The following is an 18,864-nucleotide window of genomic DNA, read 5'->3' on the forward strand; positions in this document are numbered from 1 at the left end:
GGTGGCGGGCGCCTGTCGTCCCAGCTACTCGGGAGGCTGAGGCAGGAGAATGGCGTGAACCCGGGAGGCGGAGCTTGCAGTGAGCCGAGATACGGCCACTGCACTCCAGCCTGGGCGACAGAGCGAGACTCCGTCTCAAAAAAAAAAAAAGATAAGAGCACTTTTAGGTACTAAGAATTTAAAATGTGTATATAGGTTAGAGTGCATTGGGGTGAAATTTCCTGTGCTTCCAAGTTAACCAATAGAAGTGTTGAAATTGATTTCAAGAATTGATAGTGTCCTATTAAACAATAGGAAGACAGAAGGTACTTGTGAGAAGTCTTGATTTGACTATGAGGCTAATAGGGAGGTGCTTGTTGTACAAGCTTATCTGAGAGAATAGTGGTATCAGTAGAGTAAAAGACCCTAAAGCGGGCCGGACGCAGTGGCTCATGCCTGTAATCACAGCACTTTGGGAGGCCGAGGCTGGTAGATCACTTGAAGTCAGGTGTTCGAGACTAGTCTGACCAACATGGTGAAACCCCGTCTGTACTAAAAGTACAAAAATTAGCCACGCATGGTGGTGGGCGCCTGTGATCCCAGCTACTCAGGAGGCTGAGGTAAGAGAATCACTCGACCCTGGGAGGTAGAGGTTGCAGTGTACATGTGTATTCCATATATACAGGTGAAGACATGAATCCATACCAATAACTTCCAGTCCAGCACCACTAAATTTATTCTAGTCTCCTCCATTTCCTTCTCTTCTTCACCCCCAGTGAGAAACCTGGTTCGCACCTACAGTATGTTTACGTATTTGCTCAGTTCTAGGATACAAATAAACTAGTTTGAAAAATCCTTACCTTTACTCCTGTAAGAAACAGATTTAAAATTACAGTGCAGTGTGTGCCATTCTTGTCTCTAGCCTTCACTGTCTCCACTCAAAACCCTCTTTGCCAAGGTTACCTGGGACAGGACCTTACTTTCCATGCCCTTAGCGTGGCTGTGCCATTCATGCAGCTGCAGTCAGAGCCATCTGTCTCAGCTTGCATTCCTCTTAGGTTCACCCCACATCCTAATGGATTCTGTTTTTATTTACTTACAACAAAATTTACTTTATGGTGTATAGTATGTGGTTTTTGGCAAATGCATAGAATTGTATGTTCATCACATGGACACAGGGAGGGGAACATCACACACCGGGGTCTGTCGGGGGGTGGGGACAAGGATAGGGAGAGCATTAGGACAAATACCTAATGCATGCAGGGCTTAAAACCTGGATGATGGGTTGATGGGTGCAGCAAACCACCATGGCTCATATATACCTATGTAACAAACCTGCACGTTCTGTACATGTATCCCTGGACTTAAGGTATAATAGTTTTTTTTAAAAAGTGTATGTTTATCCCCCCTTTCTTTTCTAATGTTGGTCATTTGTATCTTCTCTCTTTCTTTCTTGGCTAGTGTTACCAGAGAATTTTTCCAACAACCCAGCTTTTGGTTTCATTGCCTTTCTCTATTTTTCTTTTTTCAGTTTCATCGTTTCGGTTCTCATTTTTATTATTTTCTTCCCTCGCCTTGCTTTGAGTTTAGTTTGATCTTCTTTTTCTGATTTCTAAAACTGAAAAATTTAGATTTATCTGAGAGCCTTCTTCTTTTCTAATGAAAGTGTTGAATATGATAAATTTCCCACTGACTACTGCATTAGTTACGTCCCACAAAGTTTGAATGTTTAATTTTCATCCAGTTGAAAATATTTGACATTTTTGAGACTTTCTCGTTAACCCAATGAATATTAAGAGATGTGTTCTTTTTTTTTCAACTTCTAAGTTCAGGGGTACATGTGCAGGGTGTGCAGGTTTGTTACATAGGTAAACGTGTGCCATGGTGGTTTGCTGCACAGATCATCTCATCATCTAGGTGTTAAGCCCAGCATTTCTTCCTGATGTTCTCCCAGCACATTCCCGTCACCCCCCAACAGACAGGCCCCAGTGAGTATTGTTCCCCCCAAAGTGTCCATGTGTTTTCAGCGTTCAGTTCCCACTTATAAGTGAAAACATGCAGTATTTGGTTTTCTCTTCCTGCATTAGTTTGCTGAGGATGACGGCTTCCAAATCCATCCATGTGCCTGCAAAGGATATGATCTCATTCGTTTTTATGGCTGCATAGTATTCCATAGTGTACATGTACCACATTTTCTTTATCCAGTCTATCATTGATGGGCATTCAGATTGATTCCATGTCTTTGCTATTATGAATGAACATGCATGCAAGTATCTTTATAATAAAATGATTTCTGTTCCTTTGAGTATATACCCAGTAATGGGATTGCTGGGTCAGATGGTATTTCTTCAGAATTCTAGGTCTTTGAGAAATTTCCACACTGTCTTGCACAATGGTTGAGCTAATTTACACTCCCACCAACAATGTCAAAGCATTCCTTTTTCTCTGCAACCTCTCCAGCATCTGTTATTTTTTGACTCTTTAGTAATAGCCATTCTGACTGGCCTGAGATGGTATCTCATTGTGGTTTTGATTTGCATTTCTCTAATGATCAGGAATGTTGAGCTTTTCCTCATGTTTGTTGGCTGCAACATGTATGTGTTATTTTGAGAAGTGTCTGTTCATGTCATTTGCCCATTTTTTAATCAGGTTATTTTTTTGTCTTATAAATTTGTTTAAGTTCCTTGTAGACTCTGGATATTAGACCTTTGTCAGATGGATAGATTGTGAAAACTTTCTCCCATTCTGTAGGTTGTGTGTTCACTCTGATAGTTTATTTTGTTGCGCAGAAGCTCTGCAGTTTAAGTAGACCCCATTTGTCAATTTTTGCTTTTGTTGCAATTGCTTTTGGCGTTTTCGTCATAAAATCTTTGCCCGTGCCTATATCCTGAATGATATTGCCTAGATTTTCTTCAAGGGTTTTCATAGTTTTGCATTTTACATTTAAGTCTTTAATCCATCTTGAGTTAATTTTTTTATATGTATTGTAAAGAAGGGGTCCAGTTTCAGTTTTCTGCATACAACTAGTCAGTTTTCCCAGCATCATTTATTAAATAGGGACTCTTCCCCATCACTTCTTTTTGTCAGGTTTGTTGAAGATCAGATGGTTGCTGGTGTGCGGTCTTATTTCTGGGTTCTCTGTTCTGTTCCATTGATCTATGTGTCTGTTCTTGGACCAGTATCATGCACATGTTCTTTAATTCTGCAATAATTTGATGGTTTTTCAGATATCTTCCAATTAGTTGATTTCTGGTTTAATTCTGTTTTCATGTAAAAACACACTCTGTATGGTTTCTACTGATTTAAAATAGTTGAGGTTTATTTTGTAGCTCAGAATATGGTATATACTGGTGAATGTTCCACATACACTTACATGAAAGGTATGTTCTGCTCTTCAGTGGAACATTTCTGTAAGTGTCTGTTAGGTCTTGATAGTGTTTTACACGTCTCTTATGTGCTTTCTGATTTTCTTATTACATGTTCCATCAGTTACCGAAAGTGGATTATTGAAGTCTTCAGCTCTGATTATGGATTTATTTATTTTTGTTCAGTTTCCACTCATTTATTTTGAAGCTCTGTTGCGTACACACTTAGGATTGTTATGTCCATGGGATGACCGGTATCATTATGTAATGCTCCTGTTTATCCTCCAAATATTCTTGGCTCTGAAGTCCGCTTCGTCTGGTATTAGTATAGTTTCTGCAGCTGTATTTTAGTTATTGATTTATAGTATATCTTTCTCCAAACTTTTATTTTCAACCTATTTGTCTTTATATCAGTATTTTTAAATGCATTTCTTATATACAGTATATACATGGGACTTGCATTTTATTCAATCCTAGTCATTTCTGTCTTTTAATTTATGTGTTAGACCACCCCTTTTAATGTTGTTATTTGTGTAATTGGATTAAAATGTACCATATTGGCAGCTGTTTTCTGTTTGTTTCATTTTTGGGTTTCAGTTTTCTTTTGATGCCTTCTCTAGTATTAATCGAGTGTTTTTTATGATTCTGCTCTATTTCCTCAACTGACTTACTATTTATACCTTTAAAAATTGTAGTTATCTACCTCAGATAATATTGCATTGCTTTACATGGAGCCTGTAGACTTTACTGCAGTATATACACAGCTCCTCCTTTCCGTCCTTTATGCTATTGTGGCCATACCTTTTTACATTTACATCTACTATGAACGCACAGGATATTGTTTTAGACATTCAGGTATCTCTTAGAGTAATTAAAAAATAAGAAAAAAAAATGGGGACAATTTATTCTGTTTTCACTGTTCTTTGTTTCTTTGTGTAGATCCGGGCCTCCATCTGATGTTATGTTCCTTCTGCCTGAGGAACTTCCTTTTAACATTTATTGTCCACTAGGTCAAGCAGCTGGCAGTGAATCCCCTCAGTTTTTGTTTTTCTAAGAAAGTCTGTGTTTCTCTTTCATCTTTGAAAATTATTTTCAATGGGCATAGAATTCTGGATTGGACAGTTTTCTTGGTTTTGTGACTGTGTTTTTTATTTGCACCATTTTCATTGAATTCTTTGTAGTAGTTTTCATCAGTCAGCTGAAAGTCCCATCTGTTATTGCCTACCTTTCCCTTTAGAGCCTTCAGCATATTAACCATCGTTATTTCAAATTCTCAGTCATTTCTAACATAGGTGTCATATCTCACTGTGGTTCTGATGATTGCTTTGTCTCTCTGAAGCATGTTTTTTTCTTGCCTTCTTGTATGCCTTGTAATTTTGTGTTGAAAGCTGTACATCTTGTGTAAGACAGTAGAGACCCATGGAAATTGTTTGTATGCCTAGAAATGGGCATGCCTCTCCTTCCTAGAGGCCTTTAGCGTGGGAGTTACAGTTTATCTAGTTAGGAGTGGGCTGGGATTGAGCGATTTGTTGTCACTACAGCCATCCTCACTGCAGCAAAGTCTTCACGTTCCTGTAGAGATACCTTGTGTTTTGGTTGGGAGTTGGATCACAAGAACGTCACCTGTTCAGTTCTAGTTTTGGGTCTTCCTTTTGCACTGTACCTCAGAAAGGTTCTCTCTGCACGTTCTTGTTCTCCTGTTTGTCTCCAAGCACTATTTTGTTACCTGTAATTCTAAGCTCCTTAGCTTGGCACTGGGGGGCGAGGAGGAGGATGGGGTGCTGTCTCTGCTCCGATTGAGATTCAGTCTTGTACCTGCACCATTTTCTTAGGTTTCTGGGCTGTGGCCCTCTCAGTTCTCCTCCCCGTCCCCCAAGTGTTATAGGGGTTTCTGTGTAATCCTGTCCCTCCCCAGGGAGACAGGCTGTGTGTGTATGTTTGTCCTGTTCCCTTTCTACATTGCAGTGAGTTTTCACCAGTGTCCTAAGGACAACAGTGCGTGCCACCCTTGTCCTCACAGGGTGAGTCTTTTGTTTTCCTGGTGGAGACAGGGGAGACGGTTCCAGGTGTAGTTCCTTGCCACTCCTGTTGGGTTACTGCTTCTCTCCCCAGTATCTGGAACGCAGTGGCCACTTCGTACCGCACCTTCCTGTGAGCACCTGAGTGATGATCATGGCATGGATCCTGTGTGAGAGTGTAACCGCCAGAGGTTTCACACAATCTTGGCAGCCCACTCTTGACTCTAACCAGATACTTGAGCAGGACCCTCCTGACCGGGATTCTGTTGTGTCTGCCCTCGGTGACGCAAGCTTGTGTTTCCTTAGATTTTGGGCTGTTGATTATCTCGGACCTCGGCTTATTGATGGGTTTGGAAAAAGTTGTAAGTTCAAAGTTAGGCCAAGCATATGTGTGTGTGTGTGTGTATGCACATGCACGCGTGTGTGTGTTTAACGCAAACAGTCACATCCTTGTTAGACTTTACGGCAAGATCAGCCTTGAACGAAATCATCCTTTCTCTCCAGTAACTTATTCTCCCAGTCTCTCTAGTCTTTTTACAAATTTTACTTCTTTAAAGAAGACGCGTCTCCACACACACACAAAAATACCTAATTTGCTACTGATGTGGCGAATTCAAGTCAAATTGAGGATGACTCGAATTTTACAATGCCAAACATCAGACAAGGTAGAGAAGTAGCTGAGGCACAGGAGTCTGGGCATTTACCCGGAAATCACACATTCTGTCTCCAGCCTAGGCCCCTAGAGCCATTCAATATTTTGGTATTATTTTATTTCATTACTTATTTTACAGCATAACAGTAGAACCCTAAAAGCAAAAGGCTTATGAAATCACATGCTAACGGAACCTAAATGCATGTTTCATCTTTGAGTTTTTTAATTATAAAAGTAACACACGTTTGTGATAAATAATGTAAAATGTCAAGTTCTTTTCATCCCCTAGAAATAATCACCCTCAAATCTTTTGTATGGATCTTCTAAGACTTTTCTCTAAGAACTTATTTTTGTCATATACAAAGAAAAAGTAGTAAAAAATTAACGTCTAGGCCATTTGGGAAAGGCAGCCTATTGCTTGTTGCTCTGTTTACATGTTTTTCTCTCTTCAAAAAATACCTGTAAGTGCAGAATGTATCACAGCTAAACTGTACATTGTCTAATGTCATCTTTATTATATCTCAGTGACATTCCTCCCCCATAACTAAATTTTATTAAACTTTCTGTGTGAAAGAACCTCTAATTTGCAAGATTTTGAAAATGTGAAGAGTCTAAAAGTTCCACATGAGCTTATGAGATTTCTGAAACTATTTCCTGGGTCATCTGAAGATTCCTTGTTAAACTCAGTTTCACATGATGTTATGAGGCTGATACTAACGACTTTTAGATAATATCCCCCTTTCTATGAGGAATGGGTTGAATCATATCACAGAAATTGACAGCAAATGTTAGCATCTCTCAGCAAATAAGAAGGCTTACACATTAGGTGAATATGACGACACGGAGGACCATTGAAACATGCCTGTGTCAACCAAAAGAAGAAACTAAAGCACAAAGTGTGGTTGAAAGGGTTGACTTGAGCCAGAATAAGGACAGCTGCCCAGATGACTCACCCAAACTGCTTGCTTGGCCTTTGTTACACGCAGATTTTTAAAGGCAAAAAGAAAAAAAAAACCACAAAAACAAAAAAACAGGGCGGGAGAGGAAGGCGGTGTTACCGAGTAGACTGTTAGACAGTTCTGTTAGGAATTCTCATTGATATACAGGAGTAACAGTGATTAGTGACTGCCTGTCCGTGGTTAAGCTATAAAGTGTGGGATATGGTGTCCGATGCCACATTACTAGGTTAATTCGCAGCTACCTGTGGCAATGGGAAGCAGCTCCAGTAAAGTGGGGGGTAGGATGTGATTGCTGTGTCATCTTAATGCCTCTCTGAGGCCTAGTAATTTGAAAGGGCCCACATTCCTCAAATAAAAGTCCTTTTCTTTCCTCATCTGTGATACTATTCAGATCTAAAGAAAATGTATTTTGCTCACAGATACCAACAGCCGTCAGCTTTTTGTGTTTGATTTAATTTGTTCAGTAAAAGGAGGATACAAAATAGAGAAAAAGCTCAGGAAAAGAGTTGCTTTGAACTCTTTATTAATTTTATATGTAGTTCAGTTGTGTTTTAAAGATTTTCTAAAGATTTTCAAGGCCTTCGTTTCCTTGTTTCTTGATTACCCTCCGCCTGCCTCATTCGCCTTCTAAGAGTCATTTCCCATTCCTCATCCCTGACCCGGCCCTCCCACAGAGCTGCCCTCCTCTGAATCCTGATGGCCACCTGTCTTGTTCTTCCCCAGGGCCTTCTCCTCAGCCAGGGCGGAGGCTCGTTGTGGGCAGGGTCCTTGTCTTTTATAATCCTCACAGAGTTACCAAACCTATAAAAAAAATTAAAAATAGCCTCTGTGCACTTGCAAAGCATTCCATCACATACTCTCTTGGTTGTTTTTATTAGATGAAAAACAGAGATTCAGTTATGAGCGATCTGGATATGATCTTGAAGAATCTGATGGCCCAGATGAGGATGACAATGAAAATGAAGACGATGATGACGACAGCCAGGCGGAATCAGTCCTGTCAGCCGCGCCCTCGGTCACAGCCAGCCCGCAGCACCTTCCATCTAGGAGTAGCCTTCAGGACTCTGTGAGTGCTGATGAGGACGTCAGGATCACCGATTGCTTTTCTGCGGTACACACGGACCCAATGGACGTTCTGCCCAGGGCATTGCTCACCAAAATGACCATCCTGAGCACAGCACAGTCTGAGTACAGTAGGAAGACACTGTCCCCGGGGAAGGCCAGGCAGCGTGCCGCGAGAGATGAAAACGACACAACTCTGTCTGTAGACGCTTCCAGGTCCCCGTGTCATCAGATGTCTGTGGACTACCCTGAGTCGGAAGAAATTCTGAGAAGCTCTGTGGCAGGAAAAGCTATTGCTATAACACAGGTAAATGATTGGCCGTTGTTCTTTTATTTCCTTTTTCGATTTAACCTATTAAATATGGAGAACTTAATGGCTTAAGAAGAGAATGCACCCGAGGGATTTATTTAGTTCAAATCAGTCTATTGGGCTTTATTTTTTTCTTGTATTTAAGGGTAGAGGACATTTTTGTCCTTTGGAATCATGTTGAGTATTTTAAGCGGTTCAGATATTTTATTATAACGCTGTGAAAGAACCAAATGGTTCTTGAAAAATATACCCCCTTATTTATATTTGCTTTTTGAAAAATTTTTGAAATTTAAAAAAAGAAAAAAGTGACAGTGGTGAACACAAGTCCCGCAACTGATTTATCTGCTGGCCCCTTCTGAGCTGTTTTTCCACTGGTGCTAATGTGATGATGGGTTGTCACTGACTTATCCAAACATTTCGCACTTTGCCCCCATTGGCAAGACAGCCACCAGTTTCTATGGCAAAGTTAATGTGACCCGAAAACACATCAAGAAGTTCACTTTGCTTGAATGATCACATTGCTACCGCAGCTCGGGAGAGCTTTCTGCCCGGGAACTAGCTCAAGGCAGACACAGGCCTCTGAAAAGTCACGCTCCATGTGCTGCGAGTGAGTCCCTGCTCTACCTCTGGCTGTTTCGTGACAAATGATTAATTCTTGGAGGAATACATTCTTCTCTCATTGACAGTTCTCTTACCTCAGTACGTATGGAATATTGCAATAGGATTTATTTCTAACTGTGACAGATTGTGCTGTAAGCGTCTCTATCCGAAAACCTCTCAGACACTTACCAGTGCCTGGAAATCTGGTTTTCAGTAGACATTTCATAAACTTGCAAATGAACAGACAAACAGCCAGAGACCTTTTTCTCAGTAACATCTCTTCACAAATAATTCTTTACTTCATTTTTCCCCATTGAGTTGTCACAGCCAACTTATATCTCAATTTCTCAATAACTCTTAATCTCTAAAATAAGATGGAGCTAGTGGTGCCAGAAACAGAAATAACAACAAAAATAACAGCTTAAGAATATAGCTGTGTCCACTTCTCAGGGTTATTCTCTGTATACAATATGACAAAATCCAGGAGATTTGCTTGAGACATGCAAAAGACTATACAAGATGTATCGCCATTATTTCTACCGGGAAAGAAAGAAATTAAAGATGTAATAATTTTTTAATTGGAAACTTATTTTTAAAAATCGAAAAATAATTTCATTGCAGCAAACTTCATTTTTATCAATGCAAATATGTTTCCTTTTATCTCATTGTGAAGAAATAGATTTAGCACTAGCTTGATAGCTCGGGGATTATGAAAAAGCGGTCATAAAAGGATTGTTCTGTCTTGTCATTTAGAGCCCGTCACCTGTAAGACTTCCTCCTGCTGCAGCCGAGCACAGCCCCCAGACAGCGGCGGGGATGCCTTCTGTGGCCTCACCACATCCTGACCCTCAAGAACAGAAGCAGCAAATAACTCTGCAGCCGACTCCAGGCCTGCCTTCTCCCCACACTCATTTGTTTAGCCACCTTCCTTTGCATTCCCAGCAGCAATCAAGGACACCTTATAATATGGTTCCAGTTGGGGGGATCCACGTGGTACCTGCTGGCCTCACATACTCCACGTTTGTGCCCCTTCAGGCTGGACCAGTGCAGCTCACGATCCCTGCTGTCAGTGTCGTTCACAGAACTTTGGGTACTCCCGGGGATACGGTCAAAGAAGTGTCTGGCCCTACAAACCCCGCCGGAGTGGCTGAATTAAGCAGTGTTGTGCCATGTATTCCTATTGGCCAAATCCGCGTGCCAGGCCTTCAGAACCTAAGTACCCCAGGCTTGCAGTCACTCCCCTCGTTAAGCATGGAAACTGTCAATATTGTAGGCCTAGCCAATGCAAATATGGCCCCACAAGTCCATCCACCAGGACTGGCTCTCAATGCTGTCGGACTGCAGGTTCTGACTGCAAACCCTTCCTCACAAAGCAGCCCTGCCCCTCAGGCACACATTCCAGGTCTCCAGATCTTGAACATAGCATTGCCTACCTTAATCCCCTCAGTCAGTCAAGTAACCGTCGATGCACAGGGAGCTCCTGAAATGCCAGCTTCCCAAAGCAAAGCATGCGAGACACAACCCAAGCAGACTTCTGTAGCCAGTGCAAACCAGGTCAGCAGGACCGAGTCTCCTCAGGGGTCACCTAAAGTCCAGCGGGAAAACGCAAAAAAAGTTCTGAATCCACCTGCCCCTGCAGGTGACCATGCAAGGCTTGATAGCCTGAGTAAAATGGACACAGAGAAGGCTGCCTCGGCAAATCACGTGAAGCCCAAGCCTGAACCCACTTCCGTACAGGGCCAACCAGTGTCCACGTCACAACCTCTGCTGAAGGCACATTCTGACGTTTTTACAAAGCCCTCAGGCCAGCAGACTCTCTCTCCAGACAGACAGGTGCCCAGGCCCACAGTACTGCCGCGGAGGCAGCCCACTGTGCAGTTCAGCGACGTGAGCAGTGATGATGACGAGGACAGGCTTGTGATAGCAACCTAATGGGTTTTATTTTTTATTGCTTTTTTTTTTTAATAACACTTACAGGTTTCTTTGAAAACCCTCCTTTCCTTAAAGCACATTTTTCTGACATAAACTCATGACTAATCTTTGTGCAATCATGAACTTTTGACCAATAATTGTTGTTTTGTGTCAGCTCCAGCCATTTTTGTACATGTTGTATAGACAATTGTGCCTTTTAGGAGCTTTATGTTTAGAAACTGTACAGATTGTTGAATATCTATATACATAAAAATATATTATATATGTATATGAAAACCAGGTAGTTATTTGTGTTTAGTAAGGAAGACCTGTCAAATAAATCAGATGATTAAATTATATGTTCCACTGTTAAATATAAATTTTATGGCTATGGGGCAGAGTTTCTGTGTATAAATTAGTATGTAAACTCCATATTTATTGTATTCATATTAGTCTTTGAAAATGGGTCTGTTCTCCTTATGTAAGACAGTAACTTTACACTTCAGACAGATTTTCTGTGTTATGAAATGTTTCAGTAAAATATTGTTTACTGACTTTACCATTGCTTCAGTTGTGCCTTCTTTATATCATCCAGTGGTCAGTGATCTGCATTTGGAAAATAGCTCTGGGTTCCATTCTTTCCACATTCCCCTCAACCCTTAGTTTTTTTTGTAAACAGAGACTTGAGTCGCCTTTCTACCATGCGAAACTGTAACCAAAATCCATACAACCGCGAGACCTATTTTTCTTACTTGTGAGAAGTCATTTCATTGTTATTATTAGAAGACTAAATATATAAGAATACTTTCTGTACGTACATAAAGCGTATAGCCTAAAATGGGCAACGTTCCTCAGTGAGGGTATGGAAATTTCTGGGCAACATGAGTTAAAACCCATTGTCCTTAGAATTTGGCTCAGATGAGACCCATATAACCCCATTTCCAGGTTCCAACACTAGATTTGTTCGTGAGCTATGGGCTCTTCTTTCCCTTGATCCTGTTACACTCACAGAGCTCTGTCCAGCACTGAACTGCAGAGGGCCCGAGATGACGGAAAAGCCAAATCCAGACTTCTAAATTACTTAAGTGACTCTCTTTAGACATTACTGTTTCCTGTCCTGGAACGTTAAACCATCCTTCTTCAGAAAAATATGGGGACATGGGGAGCCCCCAATTACCACTGCAGTGATTTGCATTAGTAATGATTACAGATGCTAGGTTTGTGAGAAAAGTGTTTTAATGTTGGAATTTGAATACTTACTACATCAGTAAGTCAATGTATTCACATTTTTAAAGGCTTGTTTAAAAGATTGCAGAGACATAAAATAGGTAAGACAACAGCATGATTTGCGGGGTGAGAGGTAGGGGACAGCCTATCAACTAAGGGGTTTGGAGACCTGCTGCTAGCCAACCCCAGCTTCACGTCTGTGACTTTGCAAAGACCTGGCATTTCAACTTGCTTATCCTTATCTCAATTAGGATCTCCAAGGTGTGCTACAGTCCCAGCACGCTCTGGTGGATCTGTGATGCTTTAAATGCATGCTTCAATTTGCATTTACATATTTCCATAGATTAAGTAACAAAATTCTCCCAAAAAAGATAAAACTACATTTTATATTCTGAGATAGCTTTGGAAAGAATTCTGGAAATACCTGCTCTAGGGATGGCATTGCCCTATCAGTAATAGTAGTTGAAAATGAGGTCTGTTATCCGTCCAATTTCTCAAAATTAATGTTGAACTGTGTCATGAACTTAACTTTTTATTGCCTAAAATTTTAAAGCAGTATAATAAGCATATTCCTAACTCCATAATGAAGTACAGATGACTTCTCTAAATTCAAAATTTATGCTTGGAGTTTTTAGCATTGAGGTTTTTTTAGTTTCTATAGATTTTTCTTAATTTAAAAAATTTCTGTACTTAAAAACAAGTGTTGTGATGTGAGTGGATGTTCCCTTGAAACTTTCATAATGCTGTAATGTACCTTACTCTTATTTTGTACTTTTCACGATTCTTATTTTGGGCTTTTCAAAATTCAATGCATCATGCCCATACCTTTAATATTAGCAACTTTCAAACTTTACTGTGACCTTTCAAGTATTTTGCTAGTATTTGCAATATGCAGCTCTATAAAGATATTACCAAAATCCAACCCATTATACTTTGAAATCACATGCACAAAATAGACAAGGGAATAATAATTTTGTGCTATTTCTTCAAAGTCGTCTTTTCCCAAGGAGCAGTGTCCACTTGATATTCCCAAATATAAACGACTTGCAAATAAGGTAATTCGGAGAACTGGTGGAACTACATTTGACTTTTATTCTGTTGCACCGTCATGTGTGGAGACCCAGGCCCGTAGAGAACTAGGGTGCAATGACATAGTAAATCTCTTTGATAATTTATCAGCAAAACAGGTGAAAGTTTTAATGTGTAACAATTTCAATACCTTGTGTGAATCCACTGCAATGTCATCATCAGAAGTACTGGAAAAAACAGCTGAAGAACCAAAGGTCGTTTTTCTAGTTAAAGATTATTATATCTGGCTTATGAAAATGTATTATAAAGTAAATCAAGGGCATTCAAATAACTTATTTTCATTCCCTAAAGTTTAAGCCAAAATGATAATTATTTCTTTCGAAATGATAATTAACTGATGGTATTTCATGTACAAATTTTCTCAGTTATTTTTTTATATATAGACCTGATTTTCCTTTCACAGAAACAGTATAAGTAACATGTTTCTTACTAGTTAATCCCTGACCTGAATTTTAAGTGATAGCACTTAATAAGGATTATGGAAAATAATCGTTTTTATTGGAAGACTGTCAAGATAGTTAATAGATCTTGATGCATGCTCAGTTCAAATTATAACATCAGGGTTCTTTTTGACTTTTCTGGTTTTCACCTTACATTTTGCAGTCAACTTCAAATAGTACCAGAGAGATGATTTTCATTAATTTTATTTCAAAACCATCTATAAGTTCTAAATACAGGATGTATATCACCTGAAGAACCTTCTCTCAAAGTGACTTCCCATGACTTAAAATATTAAATTTCCCATTTGATATTCAAAATATGTTTTGTAATATATATATATTTATATACATATACATATATAATATTTTAGTGGCAATAACTCCCTGCTCTCATTACCAAGTGGGGAAAAAGGAGAAAGAAGGTTTAAAGCAAGAATAGCACAATGTTTTTCTCTACAAATTATATACAGGCTCTTCACAGCTTACTATGGTTCAATTTAATGATTTTTCAACTTTACACTGGTGTGGAAATGATAAGCATTCAGTAGAAACCACACTCTGAATTTTGAATTTTGATATCTTTCTGTGCTTGCAATATGTGGTTTGATCTCTTATGATGCTGGGCGGCAGCAGGGAGCCAAAGCTCCCAGCCAGCCACATGATTGTCACCACAAACACACTACAGTGCACTGTATTCAGTACATCACACAAGATATTCTAGACTTTATTTTTAAATAAATAAATAATTGTTAGATGATGTTGTCCAACTGTACGCTAATGTAAGCGAGCATGTTTCAAGTAGGGTAGGCTAAGCTATGATGTTCAGTAGGTTAGATATATTAAATGCTTTTTTGTTGTTGTTGAAACAGAGTCTTGCTCTGTTGCCAGGCTGTAGTGCAGTGGCGTGATCTTGGCTCAGTACAACCTCTGCCTCCCAGGTTCAAGTGATTCTCCCGCCTGAACCACCCGAATAGCAGGAATTGCAGGCACACACCACCACACTGGCGAATTTTTGTATTTTTAGTAGAGATGGGGTTTCCCTGTGTTGGCCAGGCTGGTCTCGAACTCCTGACCTCCAGTGATCCGCCTGCCTCGGCCTCCCAAAGTGCTAGGACTACAGGCGTGAGCCACTGTGCCCGGCCTAAATGCATTTTTGACTTAGGATATTTTCAATTTACAATAGATTCATTGGGATGTAACCCATGGTAAATCAAGGAACATCTGTTATCTCAAAGTCATGATGCATTTACTTAAATATATTGGATTCCTAGTCTTTGCACACACAGTTTTATCTGGAACCTTGCGTATAAAGGTTCTGTGGAAGGCACTGTAGGCATAAAAGAAGCATTATCTGCTCCTAGGTGTTCACTGTCTTCTGAATCAGGCTTGGGTTTAAAGAAAACGCCCAGACATCCAAAATCCAATAATAATTTAATACCAACCAACTCCAAAATAAATTAGAAGATACAGTTTCTGCCCCAGAGGAGGATGCCTGCTTACGAGAGATCATGTAAACTAGGACATGACAATAGACCACATCATAGAAACCACAGACTTTAAAAATGTATGAGAGTTAAGAAAGTGATTGTCTTAAGAAGTTAAAGAATGATTTGTGTATACTGGGGATTGCTGTATTTTGAAGGAGGTACAGGATTTGGGACTTTAGAATAGACATGATGCTAAGGAGTAGAACAACAATAGCAGTCATGAAGTCTAAGACGAACATGTGCCAGGGACCAGTCGAAGTGGAAGAAGAGGATTCACTCAGATGTTCAATAATATTTAGCACCAACAGTGTAGAAACACTTTGGGACCTGTAATCCCAGCACTTTGGGAGGCCAAGGCGGGCAGATCATGAGGTAAAGAGATCGAGACCATCCTGGCTAACACGGCGAAATCCCGTCTCTACTAAAAATACAAAAAATGTAGCCAGGTGTGGTGATGGGCATCTGTAGTCCCAGTTACTCGGGAGGCTGAGGCAGGAGAATGGCATGAACCTGGGAGGCGGAGCTTTCAGTGAGCTGAGATCACGCCACTGCACTCCAGCCTGGGTGACAGAGTGAGACTGTCTCAAAAAAAAAAAAAAAAAAACTTTGGGAATGCAAATTTGATGCAAATTAAATGACGCCTGTCCCTCAGGAGCTTCAGTTCTAGTAGAAGAGTAAGTCAGCAAGATGCAAGGTATCCTGGATGGCAAAAGAAGGTACCACCAAGTGCAGCAGGAGTACGAATGAAGAAGAATTCCCGGCTGAGTTGAAGAGGGGGTGCTTCAAAGAGAATGAGACATTTAAATATGGCCTTGAAGGGACTTGGTTAAGCAGAGATAGTAGATGAGACAGAACAGACAGAAGCACTGTGGAGGACAGTCTATATTTATCCCTACGGCATGCCGTCTATAATCTTACGTAATTCCGAGCAGGAAGGATTATCTCTTCGTTTTATAGGTGGAGAGGCTGCAACTCACAGATGTGACGAAACCTTGCCATGCAGATGCTGGGATTTGAAACCAGGATGGTGTGACGTAACAGCACAAAACAGAAGCAAATGGCAGGGAACATGAAAGAGCATTGAGACCAAGGGAATAAACCACATTTTGGGAATTAGCAAGGCATCTGACAAAGCTGCAGTAATATTATGGATTTGATTTAAGGATGATTAGTATGGTGGGCTTGTCAAGTGAAAAGAGCACTCAGTGGGTCACAGCACTATAGGGAAAGGAGCACGGGCTTTGGATCTCAAAGACCATCATCGTCACTTTCCTAATGTGTTAATAACTTATGGGAGGGCAAGGCAGTCACGGGACACAAAAGTAAGGAGGAAAGGGAAGTAATGCAGAGGAGGGTGGAAGCAATCACGAGTGACCCAGTGCCACAGTATCCTTTCTTTTTAGTTGGCGGACTCAATATAATAGAGGAGACATTGGCTGATGACCCAAATAGATCAGGATCAGTGTCCAGAAGATTCAACCAAGTGGAGAGATGGGCTGAATATGAATAAGACAATTTAACAAGAAAGCAAAAGCCCTGGCACTTGGATTGAAAATTTAAGGGTACTAAAAAACAGCAGTTTGCTTCGTACAAAGTTAAGTATGTGCCACCCTCATCCCTCCGTCTCCCAATAAAAAGCATAACCTGGGGGATAGTAGAAATACGTTATTTATTTTTTATTTTATGTTTTGTAGAGATGGGATTTTGCTATGTTGCCCAGGCTGATCTTGAACTCCTGACCACAAGCAATCCTACTGCCTCAGCCTCCCAAAGTGCTGGGATTACAGGCATGAGCCACCACGCCCAGCCAGAAATCCATGATTTCGTAATACACTAAGTAAAACCACACTCTGTACCCTCATGATCAGAGCATTCCAGGAGCATCCTCCATAATCGGACTCCAGGCTTGAAGAAGATACGGACAAAAGAGCACATTTTGAGGCCATCAGGCTCTGAGGCCAAGCTCACAGTGGCCCCTGTGAGAGGGGCTGGAAATAGGATAATCTAAAGGGTTCCTCACAATAGCTAAGGACACACCTAGGGAGTCACAGAGCAGAAGTAATAAAAGAAGTTGTCTTTCTGGTGGAAGGAGAGAGAGTTCAGGGATTATGAAAGAAGAGAAAGTGGGCTATCGTGAGGGAAATACCATGTCCCCATTCATTTTTGTGTAAAACTAAGATTAACCTCATAGCAAGAAGCTAGTGGGAATTCATGGCTCACAGCTAAAGCTCATATTTGCATAATAATCAGACATAAATATGGAAGAACATAGTGATTTCCCTTCAAGGAAGACTGTAAGTTTAAACATTCTAGTATGATTCATGCCAATCCTTTAAGATGTATTGGGATCACTGGGGAGGCGAGGCTCAGCTGTTCACCCCTCCGCTTGATTCTCTGAATGGACACCACCTCCAAGAGCTTGGACTCTGACAACTAGATCTGCTCTGAGAGAGTAGATAGAGGCAGCTGAGAAGAACCTGGGACTCAAACCCATGACCCACCCACAGTCCATCATCAGAGAGATAGATTAGGCAGACATTTCTCTAAGTCGAGAATCGAGTTTTGTTCATTTTGTAGATTTGGCCTTTCAGACGTAATTAAAATTAAAAGTCCCCATGACATTTAACAAAAGTTTTCTAATTACTTTGCTTTTGTTCTCTGAGAAGCTAGGCCTGTCTCATTCCATCATACCTGAGGTGTACATTAGATGCTGTATTAAGAGTCTATTTCAGCACACTGAACAAATATTCTTTTGAGGTGCCAGATTGTTACTGGGAACTAGACTGTTACTGAGGACAGCATGCTAAGGTAAGGATGGAAAAGTGGAAATTAAGAATCCAGATAAGTTTTATTTCCCCATCACCTAGACCATAAACCTAATTCTGGAAAAAAAAAAAAAAATGTAGCTGATTTAGGTAATTATTAAGACACCTCAAATTAAACAGGAAATTTTCCTGGCTCAAAGATATATTGATAAATGACTTTTCAAAGATAGGTAAATCTTCTTACTTAAACTAACAAGATATTCTTATTAGATTTAAATTTTGAGATTGTAGGTCGTGCTCTGTTGGTATGATAGTATTTTATAAAAAACTCACATTTTATATAGTGCAGTATTTTTAATTTTAACAGTTACAACAGATATTGCATTATATGAAGTCAGCCTCACATTGTGGTTGAGAAAATTGCTCAGGGTTGCAAAGCTAGTTAAGTAGTGAGGCTGGGAGTTGAAACGGAGTCCTTTTTTTTTTTTTTCCTACTGTTCCATGCTGCATTTTCAGTAATGATTTATGGTAATTGGGTTGTACTGTATTCATTTCTAGGTGAAAGTCTATTTAGTATTCATAAAACATCCCATTTAAATTTTCTACAAAAATGAGTATGTCCAGTGCCATGCATATTTGTACAAATAATAGATTTTGTAACCTTTTTCTTTGCCCTTTCTCACAACTGATGTAATAGGAGCCATAAAAATATTTAGTGAAGAAACATTTAACTTAAATAGCAGGAGATAAAAGAGCCATCCAAAGTGACAATTCTAATCAAGCATAAGACATGTAAACTTCCAAGTATATTAGGTTTCAGTTCTTAATCATTATTCAGAAAAATGTCTTTGTTACGTGTCTTATGCTAAAAGATTGGAGGGAAGACAGTGGTGCATGGATTCACATTGTTTTGAGTATTGACATGGTTGGAATACAGCATAACATATTATAAAGTTCCTGAGTTTGATCTTTTCAGAAATATTTCCAAAAAGAAATGGAG

General features: G+C 40.0%; 1 protein-coding gene across 1 annotated transcript in view; it reads left to right on the plus strand.

Moving 5' to 3' along the window:
• HIVEP1 (human immunodeficiency virus type I enhancer binding protein 1) overlaps positions 1 to 11,415 on the plus strand; it is a 155,795-nt gene extending 144,380 nt beyond the window's left edge. The window contains exons 8-9 of the mRNA XM_011989663.1: positions 7,852 to 8,342; positions 9,699 to 11,415. Coding sequence (XP_011845053.1) covers positions 7,852 to 8,342; positions 9,699 to 10,877 — 1,670 coding nt within the window. The 3' untranslated portion in view covers positions 10,878 to 11,415. The remainder of the gene's footprint in view (positions 1 to 7,851; positions 8,343 to 9,698) is intronic.
• The last annotated feature ends 7,449 nt before the right edge of the window (positions 11,416 to 18,864 follow it).

The sequence above is a fragment of the Mandrillus leucophaeus genome, unplaced genomic scaffold (genome assembly GCF_000951045.1).
Source record: "Mandrillus leucophaeus isolate KB7577 unplaced genomic scaffold, Mleu.le_1.0 Scaffold36, whole genome shotgun sequence".
Lineage (NCBI taxonomy): Eukaryota > Metazoa > Chordata > Mammalia > Primates > Cercopithecidae > Mandrillus > Mandrillus leucophaeus.